Raw genomic sequence first — 17083 nt, forward strand, 5'->3', positions numbered from 1 at the left:
AAAGCCTTGCAAGGGGCGTCATAAAGGGGGCAAGATCTTAAGGCAGAGGGAGCAGCACAGCAGGAATGCTAGAAGGAGACAAAGGCCAATTATTCACGCACGAGTTTGCTGCTCTCTTGCGGCAGAGTGTGAAAAAAAGCGAATTCAAAGGGTTATGCATGGACGCGAATCAAATCCGTTAAGCCCAATGTTGTTTGGGTTATTCATGGAAACAAAGCCCGCAGTATTCGACAGTGGTTGGGTCTATCCCTTGTGTTTCAGCCCTCCCCCTGCCAACAAGCTCACTGTTGATGCCCGCCCCCACCTCTGTCACAACTCTGCCGGGAAGCTTCAAGGCAAGAGTTTTCAAGGCAAGAGGCATTCAGAGGTGGTTTGCCATTGCCTGCCTTTGTATAGCAACCCTGGTATTCCTTGGTGGTCTCCCATCTAAGTACTAACCAGGCCGACCCTGCTAGAGGGGAATAATCAAGCCATGCTAACTCTTACTTATTAGATTTATGTGCTGCTGCTCTACATGGAACTTAGTTTAGGATCCACAATATTGCCCTGTTATTATGGACCTGGTTGCTACAAAGTGACTTGGGTGGACATATTTGTTCTATTGGCATTATGCGTGAAAAGAATATTATTTTCCAGGATAGCAAAACATGCAAATGTGAATAGATGGTAACTGGTGAATAAGTCACATGTAGAAAGCTCACTGCAAAATGTTTCCTAAGCGAAGAAGGCAAAAGAAAACTAGCAAAATTTTGTATGTATTTAAGTAACAAAATTCAGAAACAGCTATCAAGCAGCCACATACATTTGTGATTGATAAGGGCAAGGAAGTTAACTTGCTATTTAACATGCTCTGGAACAAAGCTTTTCACACTTTCATAAAGCTGGAAAAGTCATAAAAGATTAAGACCCCACCACCACTTAACGGCAAGGCTGGAGCAACATTACCTAATATCTCTCTGTGCTGAGCTTGTTTTTAAGGATTAACCACCAACTAGTAAGAGGAAGAAAGATTTTATAGCATGGTACTGTGACAGCTGGGCAGGTCTGGCCAGTGTGGAGTGTGACCAGCAACACATCAGGCTGTCCCAGAGGGATGAACCAGGCAAAGCCTAGACACAGGCCAGAGTCAGTGGGCGGTGGAGACCAGTGGCTCGAGTCTGGCCCGACATGCATAATGTAGGGCAAGGGTGGATCATAGGTAGAATCATAGATTTGGTCCACCAGGGTCATCTAGTCCAACCCCCTGCACAATGCAGGAAATTCACAACTACCTCCCCTCCACAGCCCCAGTGACCCCTACTCCATGCCCAGAAGATGGAGAAAAGTGCAAATACCCTTGTTATATTCTATAATGAAACTGGATGGGGAAAACATGGCATATAAAGAAGATAAATATTCACCTCCTGAAAAAGATTCCTCTTAATAATTTCAACTTCTCTCTGGAGTTCCCTGCGCCTTTCTAATAGTGTCCCATCATCTTTAGGAAGAGCATCAATCTGTAAAAGGGGAACAGGATACTATTAATTTATGCCAAAGAAGACAATCATGCTATTTAGTATTTTAAAAAATGAACATTTAGGAATCCAAGCACAAATTTTTTAAAGAAATCCTTCTGATCTTAAATTGATTGTTAAAGGGCAAAACCCGAAAAACAAACACTGTAGATAATTGTTTTTTGTTATTACACTTGCATCCTCAAATCCTATACTGTATAGTATCCTATTGATTTCTAAGAGTCAAAAACAGCCCGATCCATAACAGCCCAGCGCCAGTGTATCCAGATCCATAATGGAGTTATGCTGGCATTGCAGCCAAACACAGTCATTTAGGCACAGCCTAACTCTGTGGTGGCTGAAACATTTTTGGCATGGGTTGTAGGGATCCTGCTCAACCCCTTTCTGTACTGACATCTGATGCCCACCAATCTTCCAAGGAGCACAGGGTGGCCAATACTGTTCTCCCTTCCCCAATTAGAGTGTCATAACAGCCATCTAAGATAGTTTAGGCTTTAAGACTGTGACTGACTCGGGGTCACTCAGCATACTTCATGACTGAGTGGGTATTTGAACCTGGATCTCTCAGGGCCTAGCCCAGCAGTCTAACCCACCACACTGACTTTTCAGTGCATCTGCTTTCGATACTGCTGCTCGGTGGCAGCTGTTGGTGGCAACTGTACATATACTGTATATTCAAGCTGCCACACCAGCATGACATTGGGCATCTGTTGCAGATGATGGCATTAAGCCAACATTGGTGTTACTGCATCCTTTCACTGTAGAATGGGCATTAAAATACAAGTTTTGTCTACCTACTACTTGTTAGCCCATGGAAATAGTTCCAAAAGCATGATTCCCCCCCCAAAAAAATTTCACAATACTTTCTCCCCAGGGGAAGCTGGCATCCAGGGAAGAGGGGACATGGAGCACTTTGGAAGAGGTTTCAAAGTTTCTGTTCTAAAAACAGTAAAATATCAACCACTCTGCATTCCTCTTTACTCAGACTTCTCTTCATTTCCTGATAAGGCTGCAATTAATTTTTTGGCTTGATTGCAGAAAGACCATATAGTCGAAATGGCATTTCCACACAAAATAAACACTGACACCATTGCATGGTCTCTGGTGGATTAGATACAAACAGGAAAAGCTTGTGCATAAATGGAAGAGGCACAATACACAGCAAGCAGTTTCACAGTACATTTGAACTATGGCCATGTGAAATAGTTGGCTTTAGTAAGTATAATGTCCAAAGAAAGTAATTCCTTCAGTTTCCTGTTGCTGTGAAGTATTAGTCATACTACACTTCCCACATGGTTTCATGTATTCTGGATAGAACACTCTGTCTGATGCCAGTAGGCGCAGGGTGCGGCCAGTATCAAGATGCACCCATGGCCTTCTGGGAAGAAGCAGCACATGATTGCCACCATTCAACTGAAAACATAAAAACCAGCAGATGATTTTAATTAAATAAATAAATAAACTCCATCCAATTTGCAGTCATAGGCCTTAATATCAAGGCCTAAAATATCACCACCACCCCTTTTTTGGGGTCTTCGTTAAGCTTTGCTTGTACTGGCTGGCAGAGTTGCAGAGCTGTGTAGGTTAAATTTGGGGTAGGATAGAGGGAGAGGCCAAAGTTTTTCCCCCATATACAATAGGCAACTTGCCTGCTTTGCAGACTGGCAGGACTGTGGATGATAGAGGCAAAGGCTAGGACTTTACAACAGCCACACGACTAAATACATACAAAATGAAATGCAACAGTTCAGTGATGAGGGTGGGTCAGATCTCTCTATGAGAAAAGGAACCATCAGTGTAAAATGTGATCTCTCTCTCTCTCTCTCTCTCTCTCTCTCTCTCTCTCTCTCTCTCTCTCTCTCATTCTCTCTCTCTTTCGTAAAGGAAGGTGTTCGGGCACCACTCTTACACTGTTCATCTCCAGCCCTTCTACCCCCTGGCCCCCACCACTTGACTCTTTTGGCCTCTGTACCTTGACCCCTCTGCCTCCCCACCTCCCACACCAATATCTGTGGTCCAGGAGTTGGCAAATGTAGGTGGGGATTATTTAAAGAGTCTGTAGTTATGAGGAAATGATTGTTCCTATTTCTTTGTTAGTTCAGATAACACCTGCACAGAAATTACAGAGGCTGGATGCCTGAGTGTAAAGCCTTGGAAATCAACTCCAAGCAAGTGTGGTCCCTGATTCCATGGGGCAGAGGGTTTTGTTTTCTAAAGAACCAGTGGGCTATAGTGGGGCATTTGAGTTCAAATCCCAGCTTGCCATGAAGCTCACTGGGTGACCTTGGGCTAGTCGCATCTTTTGGTCAAACTAACAGGACTCACAGAGGGATCTGAGGAAGTAAACTCTGACTCACAAAGGTTGGAATAAATTCCTTCTCTTTTGAAGGTGCTTCTGGGCTCCTGTTTAATTTTGCTAACTCTGATATGAAGATAAACCGGGGGTGGAGGAACTACATATGCCACCTTGAGCGCCTTTGAGAAAGGGTGGGATAAAAATTAATTAATCTGGCCTCACTCTAAGCCACTACGTTACTAAATAAATAAATAAAATCTAGCCTCTGAACCACTAACCATTCTACTACACTGGCACAACTGATGAATACTCCATTGCTGGCTTGGAACTGTCAGAGAGCAGATGGTCAACAACTTTAAAAAAAATGTGAACATTTTCAGATACAATTCATGAAATGCTGAAACAACGTTGGAAACAGAGGCTTCTTGTGGCTTTTCAAACTTTAAAAATATTGATGGCTGAGCAACACTGGCAGAATGCAGAGGAATTAACAGAGAGAAAAATATCATGAATTAACTGGCAGAGATGGGGGAGGTAATGGTGTCAGCATCTTTAGTGACGTCACTTCCAATAGTGATAGCGTTAATGTATCCGTTGGTGAAAGAAGCATATTTTCCCCAACAATATATGAGTCCTGAAAAAGAACTGTATGAGACTGTACAAAAGCACTCTTTGTGGATGCAAATGTCTGGAATGTGTACAGCAAATATATATATATATATATATATATATATATATATATATATATATATATATATATATATATATATATATATATATATATATATATATATATATATATATATATTAATTGCACATCAGACCCACTTGGTTCTTGGCTGGGCAGCTGAGGACCAAAAGGGCAGCCTGGGATAGTTCCTTGCCCCCAAAAAGGAATCGTAGACCAGAATTAAACTAAATTTTACAAGGCATCTTATGCAGAGTTATTCCAGTTTAAGCCCACTATCTGGAATAACTCTTTGTTGGACTGCACTGTTAGAATCCCAGATTGTGGGCAAGAAATTAGTCCCAATCAGTCAAGGTGTCCAAATTCAGACTCACACCAAATCGCGGATGGATTGAAGACTTCCTAAAGTTGCAAGTCTTCAATCTTGGCTCTATGATCAAGAAGGAGCGAGTGAATGAGCACAGGAGGAAACTAGGTTTGAGTACCTCATGAACAAACTGTACTTTGTTCATCAAGTCTGACCCTTCCCGCAAAAAGATACAGTATTTACTCAAATGCCAGCGTAGTTTTTTTCTAGGTATGCCATAAAAAAGAGGTGGTTGTCTTAAATTTGCATACAAGTTACAATAATGTCCAATAATAATAAAAAATGGGTATCACATTGTGAGGGGGTCATCTTATGTTTAGTCATCTTCCTTTTGAGTAAATACAGTACTGCAAGGAAACACAGTCAAGAAAATCTTTAGCTTGATAACCAGAACCAGTGCCACCAATACAGCTTGTTCAGACAGACCTCTAAAAGGACTCTTTCATGGTGCGATTTAACTTGTGCCAAGCTCTCAATAGATATTTTCAGTTGCATCTCCATCTTCTTGAAATTTCTCATGTCTCTCTCCCTCTCTCGTTGCATGCGGCTCAAAGTATCTTGCAGTTTTTGCTTCACCACAAGACAGTTGCGGAATCCGACTTCTAAAATTCCCCTATGTAAGTGGAGGGAATGATTGATAAAAAACACACAGGAAAATTGACCAAGGGATAGGCAGAAACAAATGCAATCACTTTAAAGTCAGACACATTGGGGTGGGGACATCATTGCATAGCAATCAGAATTGGAAAGCAGTAATGAAAGGCTGACCATGAACTTCAAGGATAGCAATTCAGTTGAACCTGCTATTTTTCGAATTTCAGAAGGGGAGCAGTGACACTCCCTTGCGGCAAAAAGGAAGCAACAGTCGTGGGCAACCTGTGCTTCCTTAGAAGCCAGTTGTGGGTTTCTTGATGAGGCAAGTGAGAATGGCCAAGAAGCTGTCTGAAAGGCCATTTATGCACGGGAGGTTTTGCCTTGGATTTGCCGCTCTCTAGATGCACATTTTCCCCATCCGAATTCTCAAAACTCTGCATGGGGGCTTATTGTTGAGTTTTGAGGAAATGGATAGGTAAAATGTGCATCTAAAGAGTGGCAAACCCAAGGTAAAACCTCCCATGCATAAATGGCCAAAGACGCCTTGCTCACCACTATCACTCTTTCTCTGAGCTACCCAGTGGTCCAAGAGCATTTGGTGCATTTTGGGGCATATTCACAGTGGTCTCTGCTCAACATGAGCTAAATGCACACCTAAAATATCACGGCATCCTCTGCCATGCAGAGGGATTCTGCAACAGATGCCCAGGTGGAAAGTATTCTTTTGAAGGCAGCTGGTGTGAAAACTATTGAGTGAGAGCCCATTTCACCAGATGCATGGAGTGCTTTAGTAAATTGGTAGGCAAATACTTTTTTACAGCTATTCTCATGTCCATATGAGGAGTGGTTAAAACTCTTAGGGCTGTTTAACTTGGAAAGAAGGCGGTTAAGGGGAGACATGATAGAGGTCTATAAAATTATGCATGGTGTGGAGAGAGTGGACAGGGAGAAGCTTTTCTCCTTCTCTCATAATACTAGAAGCTTTTCTCCTTCTCTCATAATACGAGAAAATGTGGGGTCATTTGCTGAAGCTGGAGGGTGTCAGATTCAAAATGGATAAAAGGAAGTATCTCTTCACACAACATAGTTAAATTGTGGAACTCCGTGCCCCAGGATGTGGTGATGGCTGCCAACATGGAAAGCTTTAAGAGGGGAGTGGACATGTTAATGGAGGAGAGGGGTATTCATGGCTACTAGTAAAAATGGATACTAGCCATGATGCATACCTATTCTCTCCAGGATCAGAAGAGCATGCCTATAATATTAGGTGCTGTGGAACACAGGCAGGATGCTGCTGCAGTCGTCTTGTTTGTGGGCCTCCTAGAAGCCCCTGGTTGGCCACTGTGTGAACAGACTGCTGGACTTGGTCCGATCCAGCATAGCTTTTCTTATGCTTATATACCTACTGAAGGCACTAGGTAGGGTTGCCAACTGACAGGTAGTAGCAGGAGATCTCCTGCTAATTCAACTGATCTCCAGCCGATAGAGATCAGATCACCTAGAGAAAAATGGCCGCTTTGGCAATTGAACTCTATGGCATTGCAGTCCCTCCCCTCCCCAAACCCCGCACTCTTCAGGCTCTGCTCCCAAAATCTCCCGTCGGTTGCGAAGAGGGACCTGGCAACCCTAGCACTAGGTCAATTGATACATCTGACAAACCAGGCTTTAGCTTCCTGATCCTACTAGTGAAGGAAGCCCGGTTTGAAAACTTCTGTGTGAAGGTAATGCTCTCTTCAGGCTCTGCTCCCAAAATCTCCCGCCGGTTGCGAAGAGGGACCTGGCAACCCTAGCACTAGGTCAATTGATACATCTGACAAACCAGGCTTTAGCTTCCTGATCCTACTAGTGAAGGAAGCCCGGTTTGAAAACTTCTGTGTGAAGATAATGCTCTCTTGTTCCTAGCGGCAGACAGGGAGTCCCTCTTCAGATCCCCTGACCTTGCATTGCAAGCCTCACCTCTCAGCTATGGCACTTCCTTCGTTCTCTTTGTTCATTTCATGCATCTTTATAAAATTGCTGTATTCTCGTTCCTTGCTTTCCAGCAATGCTTTCTTGCCATCCACTTCTTTCATCACATCTTCCTTCTCTAGAAGTATTTCCTCAATTGCATCCTCTGATTTTTTAACATGGTCAATTACTTCACTCAGTTCTTCCTGCATTGCTGCTATCTTCTTCTCTGCTTCCCTATGGACAATGTGCAGATTTGAATATCTCAAAAGGGTTCTTTTCATTCATTTCCCGTGTAACCTTTTGCACTCATTAAAAAGAAATTAATAAACCAAACCCAAATTTATGTGATGTTTGGAATCAATTATCAGATACCCCAATGTGTAATCTAGCAGCAAAAGGCAGCTCTCTCTCTATGTCCCACAGAGAGATTCAACCCACAGAGCTCAAGAAGAGAGGCTGACTCCTTCCCATGCTGTATTCCTAACTGGAAAAAATGACTCCCCCAGGCTGTTTCAATCCCCACTAGAGAAAAAAGACAGGTGCCTGTATTATGCCGGTCTTTCCCCCCAACCTGGATATAAAGCAGCCTTAAAGAGGGGGCATTTTGATCAGGAAAATGGCATGGCGGGGGGACTCATTTCTGAGTGCCAGGGCCCCAATCCATATCAGAGCTCCTCGCAGCTGCTTTTGGCAGCTAAATTACACATCAAGGGATCCAATTGTGGATCCCCAACATCCTGCGTAGTTTGGTATTTAGTCTCCAGTCCTGAAACTCGCAAGCCTGGCAACGCAAGCCTGGCAACGAGCTCGTTTCACACAACTTTGTTGGGGCTTAACAGAACGTTAGGACCCAGTCAAAGAGAGATGAGAGCTCACAGTAAACATCTGAACTGGGGCCTTGTTTCCTGGCTTCCACAACATGAACAATCCTAAGACTTTCTCCATTAGACAAATGAATGTAAAGAGAGTGTAGCCCCAGCATCATAAATTGTGATTTTTGCTAACTTACAAAAATGCAGCACCAGCAGATATACCAGTATAAATATTTAGGATCAGACTGTAAATGGCAATGAGTTTAAATCCAAACATTGTGTATTAATTGGATGGTGCACTAAACTGAATCACAGAATCATAGAGTTGGAAGGGACCACCAGGGTCATCTAGTCCAACCCCCTGCACTATGCAGGAAATTCACAACTACCTCCCCCCCACACACACACACTCAGTGACCCCTACTCCATGCCCAGAAGATGGCCAAGATGCCCTCCCTCTCATGAACTGCCTAAGGTCATAGAATCAGCTAGGAAACTGAACAATTTTGTGAAAACAGCATTAAATAACTTACTGCTTCTTGCGGTTCATTTTCTCTGTTTCTTTCCCAAGCTGAATAGGAATGGCCTGGAGGTGGATAAGCTCATCCTAGTGATAAAAATACAGATGTTAGCCTACATTCGCCCCCCCCCACCCTTGCACAATTTGCATCCCCAACTTGTGACTCTTTCTGGCCCTTTCTCTAAACACTTATTAAGAATGTAATCAGCCAAACATAATATAGGGACTAGCCCTTAAGAATAATAATTATACACTTAGGCTTGGGTTACTTTTATATCTTCTTGCTTCCGAAGGATTTCATCAAGTTCCTTCTGGTCTTTAGCAAGATGCTTTTGTCTTCCTGCCAAACCTTCTTTCAGTGTTTTAATTTCTTGTCTTCTTTGTGAGGTTTCTTTACGGAGCTCTTCACAGTTTTCTTTCAGACCCTTAATCAACTTTTCAGCATCCTTAAAAACCAACAGCAACAAAAACACAAAGTTCAGGTACCTCTTCTCAAATTGACTGAAAAATGGATTGCATTCACTGAGAGTATGTTAACACTGGGTCTGTTCTATGGACATGCTTATTCTTTGACATATGATTCTATGGCCCCATTTAGCTTCCTATATGCCTTTACTAGATGCCTAATTACACATGAAATTAGAGTCTTGTGAACTGAACTTCTGATGTGTAAAAAAAACAAAGTCCCCATAGAGAAGTGCCACCTAAAATGGATCAAAGCCTTGGCACTAGAGAAGGATGGGGGTAAATTGTTCACCTCCACTGAATTTTCCTAATTCAAAATGTCCCCTTCAATGAATTTTGACTATAATTTGGCCAAACCCCAAGAAAGTGGACAGAATGAGAATGCTGTGCAGATGTTAAAAAAAAAATCTGCTCCACTGCAGTTGCCAATACAGAGTAAAAACTCCATGTGGAAGCTCCCTGGGTCTACATGTAGTGGATACGGCATTATCATGGAGCTCTAACAATCATTCAAAAATAAAGTGTCTTAGCTACACAGGAAAATGCACTTGCAACTGATTGCTAAAATGCAACAATACCAAAATGTCCAAACAATGTGAGGGTACAGTCTGAGTGTCAAAATAGCAATGGTGCAGAAGCAAGTGACTGCTGTTATAATTCTAGGCCTAGAATTTCCTTTTTATGCTGTAGGTGTGACACCTATGATGAACTAAATGCACTTCACTTGGCCATCTGGAAAAACCAAAAACTCTTTTCTCATGAATTAAGCACATAGGGTAGCTTCACACAATCCTCTTGCCAACAAGAAGCTTTAATCTCCATGTTAGAAAAAGCTTCAAGACTCTCTTTTGCTGTGCAATGAAAGTCTGTACATCCTGATTAGCGTTAACCATGGTTAACATGGGCACACATGTAGTACCAAACCATGGTTGATAAATAAAGGAAGGGATGGTGGAATTTGCTCTGGACGGAGCACTGTTCCTAAGGATGACTTCTAATCAGCAAACTACAGTTATAAGGGACACAGTGTTATACCTGCACCACATTCTGCTTTTGCAAAAATTCTATGTACTCCAAGAGTGATGTGTTTGTATTTTAGCTGTGTCATCTTCTTATTTCTTCATGTAACCAAATGGATCCAAATTTAGAAACATGAACATCATACTTACAGTAGCTTTTGGGATCCTTTGATACTCTCTTTCTAGGAGTTTCTTGTCTTCTAGTAAGCTAAAGAAAAGTAAATTAGTACAGAAGAAAATTCAGCTCACAGATGTCAAAGCAAGTGATTGTCCATTACTTAGAAGCATCCATCTTTTAAATACTTAAATATGCACACATAAAAACAAAGAGTTTATTACTGAAACAAAATATAAGACTATCAAATGATTTAATAATACTGAAGGGTCACAATTCTACATTCATTTTTCCATATCTATCCACATATATGGTTCCCAACCTTCCTTTACACTCTAGTGTGACCAAGAACCCAGGAAGAGATGAAGAGGTGGCGCTATACCAACAGAAGCATGCTAAATTGTCAATGTCTAGGTTCAGCGGAACAAAGAGCAAGTTTAGTATCCTTCCAGTAGTATTTTGATTGCACTTCTTACTTTCCCCTCATATAAATAGTTATTGGTCACTCCTATAGGCAGAAGTAGAGAACGATTCCTGCTTGTTGCAGGAGCAACAACAGCTGCTTGTCAGATTTTGCAGCTGAACACAAGTTCACTAACAATAGAGTGTGTTTAGTAGCATCACTGACAGACTCAAAGATGCAGTACTACGTTCTCCAGGAGCCCTTGCAATTTATAAGCCTCCTCTCTGTTTGTAAGCACATCTGCAAAGGCTTTAGCAGTGAGACCAATTCTGGACCCCCTTGTCAATCCTATAATTGTTTTCGATGTTGGGGACGACTTTTGAAATTTTAATAAATATGCAGCAAGCTAATAATTGTTTTCTGGGTGTCTGTGCAAGATATCCACCCATGCCCATCTGAAAGGCGTTGAATACCAAAGCCACAAAATGTAACTGCTTAATAATATAATGCTTTAGCATTATATTATGAATGTCAGTGTGGTGAAATTGTTCTCATCCCACAGGCAACCCCTCAACAATTCTCAGCTTTAGGGGGGAAGGTGTTAAATTTGCTTTCTGCTGGTGCTCAGCAGATCTAAACTTGCCCATCCAGGCAGGACAGCTCCTATTAATCTAGTTTTCTCAGCTTGGACAGTAACTGCTATGTTAACCATTAGCTGGGGAAAAACAAAAAGCCTTCCTAAGTTATAGTAAAATACCACATGAACACTGAGACTCTAGAAGGTTCTGGAAAGAGGGGCTGGAAGAGGAAGAGTATGAATAGGATCTTTAAAAAGGAGAAATCTCTTTTGGAGAGAAGTGGAATTTTTGGGGAAAGAGGGAAATGCTTGATGGATGTAAAATGAAGATTTCAGACTGTGAGATAATTAGGAATGAATTTAGTAACATCAAGTTATAAAAGTTAAGCTACTTCAAATTAAGCTGAAACTTAATCCTGACAAGACAGAGGTTCTCTGAGTCAGGAAAAAGGCAGATCTGTGACTTCAGATCTCTTCTGTCTTGGATGGGGTTATACTCCCCTTGAAAAGCCAGGTTCGCAGCTTGGGAATGCTATTCAACACAGCAGTCTCCTTAGAAAATCAGGTGGCTGTGGTGGTTTGGAGTGCTTTTGCCCAGCTTTGGTTGGTGCATCAACTGTGTCTGTTCCTAGGTCAGCCAGTTGTAGCCAAAGTGATCTATCTAGACTAGACTATATACATCTATCTAGACTAGACCATCTACATCTAGACTAAACTACTGCAATGCACTCTACTCTGAGCTACCCTTGAATCACAGAATCGTAGAGTTGGAAGGGACCACCAGAGTGTTCAAAGGCTACAGCTAATGCAGAACACTGTTGGTAGACTGCTGGTCAGGGTCAGCTATTGGGAGCATGTGACCCCGATATTGCAGCAATTACACTGGCTACTGATCCGCTTCCGAGCCAACAACCAAGGTGCTGGTTTAGACCTTCAAAGCCCTACCTGGCTTGGGACTGGGACATCTGAAGGACCATTTTCTCCTGCCCAGGAATTAAGATCCCAGGGAGAGGCCCTACTGTCTATCCCATCAATCAATAAAGCTTGGTGAGTACATGTGAGAACTGGTTCAAGCACAACCAATCACCTTCTGTTTTTCTTCTGCTTCCCCTCCCCTCTCTAGTACATGGGTACACAGGTGCCAGGTTCCTAGTAGCCTGGATGACACTTCATGTACTTTGTAATTTAGGTAATTTCAATAGTATTTACCTGTTCAACTTGTACTGAATTTCATACTCTCTTTCTTGAATTGCATTATATTCGTTAAGATATCTCAGGTACTGCTGCCTCAGTTTGGACACCTCAGAGGTGGATCCCTCTGGAAACTGGTCAGCCTTTTCTAGTTCATGTTGCTGGTTTTCCACTTCAACAGTGAAACGTTTGGCATCTTGCAACAGCTGAATCTCTGATGCCTGTAAACTGAAGTAAAACGAAAATGTTGAACCACATACTTAGAAAACAAAACAAAATAAAAATGAACATTCTGAATGACAACTATTGTAAATCACATCTGAACTTTAAATTGTAAGATATCCTTGAATGAAAATAAAATATTTTAACAACATGGAAAAATAGGAAAGTTAAGCATATGTAGTGTTTCTATGAGAATACCAGTGAATTGTTATGCCAAGGCTCTCTCCCAGAACAGTTCAATAGCCACCACTAGGGTTGCCAGGTCCCTCTTCGCCACCGGTGGGAGGTTTTTGGGACGGAGCCTGAAGATAGGGAGTTTGGGGAGGGGAAGGACTTCAATGCCATAGAGTTCTATTGCCAAAGCAGCCATTTTCTCCAGGTGAACTGGTCTCTATCGGCTGGAGATCAGTTGAAATAGCAGGAGATCTGCCACCACCTGGAGGTTGGCAACCCTAGCCACCACACAAAAAATTATGTTTGCCTTTCCCAGAAGCAATGGAAGTATTTTATTTTGACTAGTTCCAGAATTACGGACTGCTGGCATCAAATGGGAGGGTCTGTGGCTCAGCGGTAGAGCATGCAGAAGGTCCCAGGTTCAATCTCCGGCATCTCCAGTTAAAGGGACTAGGCAAGTAGGTGATGTGAAAGACCTCTCTTCCTGAGACCCTGGAGAGTCGCTGCCAGTCTGAGTAGACAATGCTGACTTTGATGGACCAAGGGTCTGATTCAGTATAAGGCAGCTTCATGTGTTCAATGATGTATATACTTGTTTCTGTTAAAAATTCATATCAATTTATTCTTCCAGATTGGTCTCCCATCTAATCATTTGACAGTTTTTCTTGTCTACATCTTCTACAGACATAAAAGCATTTGCAGACTATAATTATACCTAGCACGAAACAACGAATTCTAATATTTCTGGGGGTTACTTAACATAAGGGCCACTTTGCATGTTACAAAGTCTTCACATTTGGATGACACAAGGAGTTTTCTTTGAGCATCCAGTGGGAGTTTTCTGCCTCCTAAACTCACACATGCCCTTTTCTCCTCATGATTGCAGCATGTAGGTAGAAGGAGTTTCCCCACCTGCAATGTTTTTGTGTCCTCAAACCACCCTTTTGAGCTCTTCTTGATTTCATCATGAAAATCAAATTACTTACATGGCTTCATGTAATTTTTGCCACAAAGCCAACAGTGGCTCCATAGAGTGGACATGGACATGGCTTAGGAGGCAGGCTGAAATCGCTTCTCCCTAGATGCTACAAGGAATAAAGGGCACACTTCAGTCTGGAAGGCACAAAATGTCTCATGCAGAGTCCTCATGTCATCCACCAACAAGCACAAGGACTTTGTAATGTGTGAACTGGCTCTCCATGTATTTACCAGCAGAACACACACAAAAACCTATAAATAACCTACCTTACTAGAGCCTCATGCAGAAGGGTATATTTTGCCTTCAACTCAGATACTCTGGTTCCTGGGATTTTTTCAGCATGAAATAACTGCAAAATGACAAGACTGACAATCGTGAGTGACTTACATTTTCATGCTTTATGAGAACATCAGGCAATCTTTCAGTCATTTAGTGCCTGACAACACTTTAGATAAGAAAAGTGCATAACAGGAATGGCTTCTATAACAACTTGCATTACACAGCTAAATATAAATGGAATTCTACATACTGTCAAAATGGAGGTCATTCAATAAATACCCTTTAACATTCCATTAGTGCTCAGAAGAACCTAGCTACTGTTTGCAAGTACAATCCAATAATTCATATCCAGTGTGGTCAGGCAAACTTCTGCTATTGCTTTTTTGAAATGTTATTTCAAAGTTATGGGTTTGTTAAGAAATGTTACCTAAAGCTCCAGCCCTGGTCATGGCACCCATAACAGAGACTCACTGAACTGTTTGAAACATTGCTGCCTGATCTCCAGCCCTGGTCATGGCATCCACACCAGAGGCTCACTGAACTGTCGCACATTAATAGCCCACTGCTCTGGGCTAGCTCTCCCCAGCTTTTTACAAGCCAGGCTTTCCAGGGACAAAGAGGCCAGATCACCTCTGCAGAACCTGCAAAAGAGAAGCCATGATTCCTGATTGCCTCTTGATCCAAAGGGAAGCCATTACACTGAAGCGAGAGCATCACGTTGCCCTTCTCTGCATTCTCCCCCCCTCCTGTGTATCCTGTGGGAAAACTTCATCAGCTATCTACATCAAAGAGATGCTTTGCTGCATCTTTGGAACGTGAAGGACCATTTCAGGATGTAAAAATCAAGGATGCTAGCTTTAGTAAACAAACTGCCACCTCACCCTATCTCTGGTCCTAAGTCTTTGATCCCTTTTTGTTTTTGGAAAGAGCCATCTGGAGAATATCCAGTCTCCCCCCCCCCACTTTCAGAATAGATATATTTTGCCCCCTTTGGCAGAGCAGTTAGTTCCCTTTCAGTCCCCTTGTCCTTCTTTGCAAAAGTGTGTGTGTGTTGAGCTTTCGCTCCACGCAACCCCTCTCCCCTCCTTTTTCAGTGTCTTGGCTGGCTCCAGACACTGATACATCTCTCCCCCCTCCCCGGCTACACCTTGTTTATCTATGAGCCACGGAGTTGGACTTCTGCACAACGAAATTGGTAACGTATGTCTGAATTGGTAACTTCCTCAATGTCTCTAAGCCTACCTCCTTTTTATTCGTAGTATCTTGCATGTATGTATCTGCACATTGAATGATTGAATATACATAAACACCTTTTTAATTTGGAATTTCTTGGTCTCTCTTTATTTGGGAGTCACTGAAAACAACCCTCGTAGACATTGGGTGATCCCTGCTTAATAAATACATAGTTACCGATTGCTCAAGCTAATTCCCCATCTAAAGAGCAATTTTGGTAACAGATTGGAACCTACAACTCCTTTCTGCTAACACCACCACGTCCCCACTGTGCATCTGGGGAAAGAGGATGGCTTCTTGTGCCAAAAGAATGCACTGCTGGTGATGGAATGGAGTGGCAAGATCCAATCCTTTGAGATTAGAGCTTGGATAGAAATGAGTAATTATGTGCTCTAAATCGTTTAAATCAATACTGCTTACTATTCTCTGCTTGTGCCAGCAGAGTACTTGCAGGGAAAAGGCTTATCAATGAAATATGCTTTTATGCTTCAATAAACAGAAAAAGATCTAGTAGAAAGATAGAATGCATGCAGTGCAGTGGAATTTATCTTGTACTTCACTCTTGAAATAAATGTGAACTTTCAGTGCTTTGGTATTTTTATTTAATTAAAGAGCTTTTAACAAAACATGTACACATTATTGTCGAAGGCTTTCATGGTCTTACCCAATTCTACCAACTATTTTGTCAGATTGCACAGAGAAGCCATTGAAATTCATAAACATCAGCACAACTTTAACAGAAAAGAGGAGAGTTTAAGAATGAATAAGGCTTGGCTTCCTGCCCTGAAAAACCTCCAGACAAAGTCAACATTCAACAATAGCCATACAGATTAGTTTTGGATTACACACATTAACAGATCACTTCAGGATACAATGGTTCCATATTAACATACCATACCCTCATTAGCACATTATCTTGATACTTACAGGACAATACTTTTGCAGGACAATACTCAGCTCAAACCCAACCCCTTTCTGACTATATATTACTCTTCCTACACCCTTGACACTGAGAGACACTGTCCTTCAGTGTTACTACTCTGAAGATGCCTGCCACAGTTGCTGGCGAAACGTCAGGAAAGAAAATTCCAAGACCACGGTTACACAGCCCGGATAACCTACAAGAACCATGTACACATTGTTGCATGGGACGTTTCCCAGTATACTGTATTTTGTGGATATGCCACTAAATCTGATGACTGCAAGAATATAACAAATGATTCAGAAAGATTGCTGCTTGTCAGATTATCAGTGAGCAAACAGCGTGGGCCAATCACAAAACATGGCAACTTTTGAATCTTATTACAGGAATGATTCTGACAGTTGGTAGGCTATGATACCTTTCATGGCTGCCAACCTCCAGGTGACAGCTGGACATCTCCTGGGATTACAACTAATCTCCAGGAGACAGAGATCAGTTCACCTGGAGAAAATGGCCACTTTGGAAGGTGGACTCTATGGTATTATACACAATTGGTCCCTCCCCTTCCCAGGCTCCACCTCCAAAATCTCCAGGTATTTTCCAACCTGGAGCTAACAACTCTAGTTGGAACCAGTGATCTAGAGTTCTTGCATAAGGGGATCCAACCCATTAAATATTATCTCTTTTTTGCCAATATAAACCAGATGATTAAACAAGCACAGGAAACAAGAGGCAATAATTTTTATAGAAGTTAATGTGTATG

At 42.1% G+C, this 17083-nt stretch overlaps 1 protein-coding gene across 1 annotated transcript in view; it reads right to left on the reverse strand.

Annotated features, from left to right (window-relative positions):
- CCDC146 (coiled-coil domain containing 146) overlaps positions 1–17083 on the reverse strand; it is a 68074-nt gene that overhangs the window by 18871 nt on the left and 32120 nt on the right. Inside the window, exons 2-9 of the mRNA XM_056846226.1 lie at positions 14153–14235; positions 12530–12739; positions 10376–10433; positions 9011–9187; positions 8755–8828; positions 7416–7643; positions 5292–5478; positions 1401–1496 (exon numbers count right to left, since the gene is read on the reverse strand). Of these exons, the coding sequence (XP_056702204.1) occupies positions 1401–1496; positions 5292–5478; positions 7416–7643; positions 8755–8828; positions 9011–9187; positions 10376–10433; positions 12530–12739; positions 14153–14235 (1113 nt within the window). The remainder of the gene's footprint in view (positions 1–1400; positions 1497–5291; positions 5479–7415; positions 7644–8754; positions 8829–9010; positions 9188–10375; positions 10434–12529; positions 12740–14152; positions 14236–17083) is intronic.

This window comes from Euleptes europaea, chromosome 3 (assembly GCF_029931775.1).
Source record: "Euleptes europaea isolate rEulEur1 chromosome 3, rEulEur1.hap1, whole genome shotgun sequence".
Lineage (NCBI taxonomy): Eukaryota > Metazoa > Chordata > Lepidosauria > Squamata > Sphaerodactylidae > Euleptes > Euleptes europaea.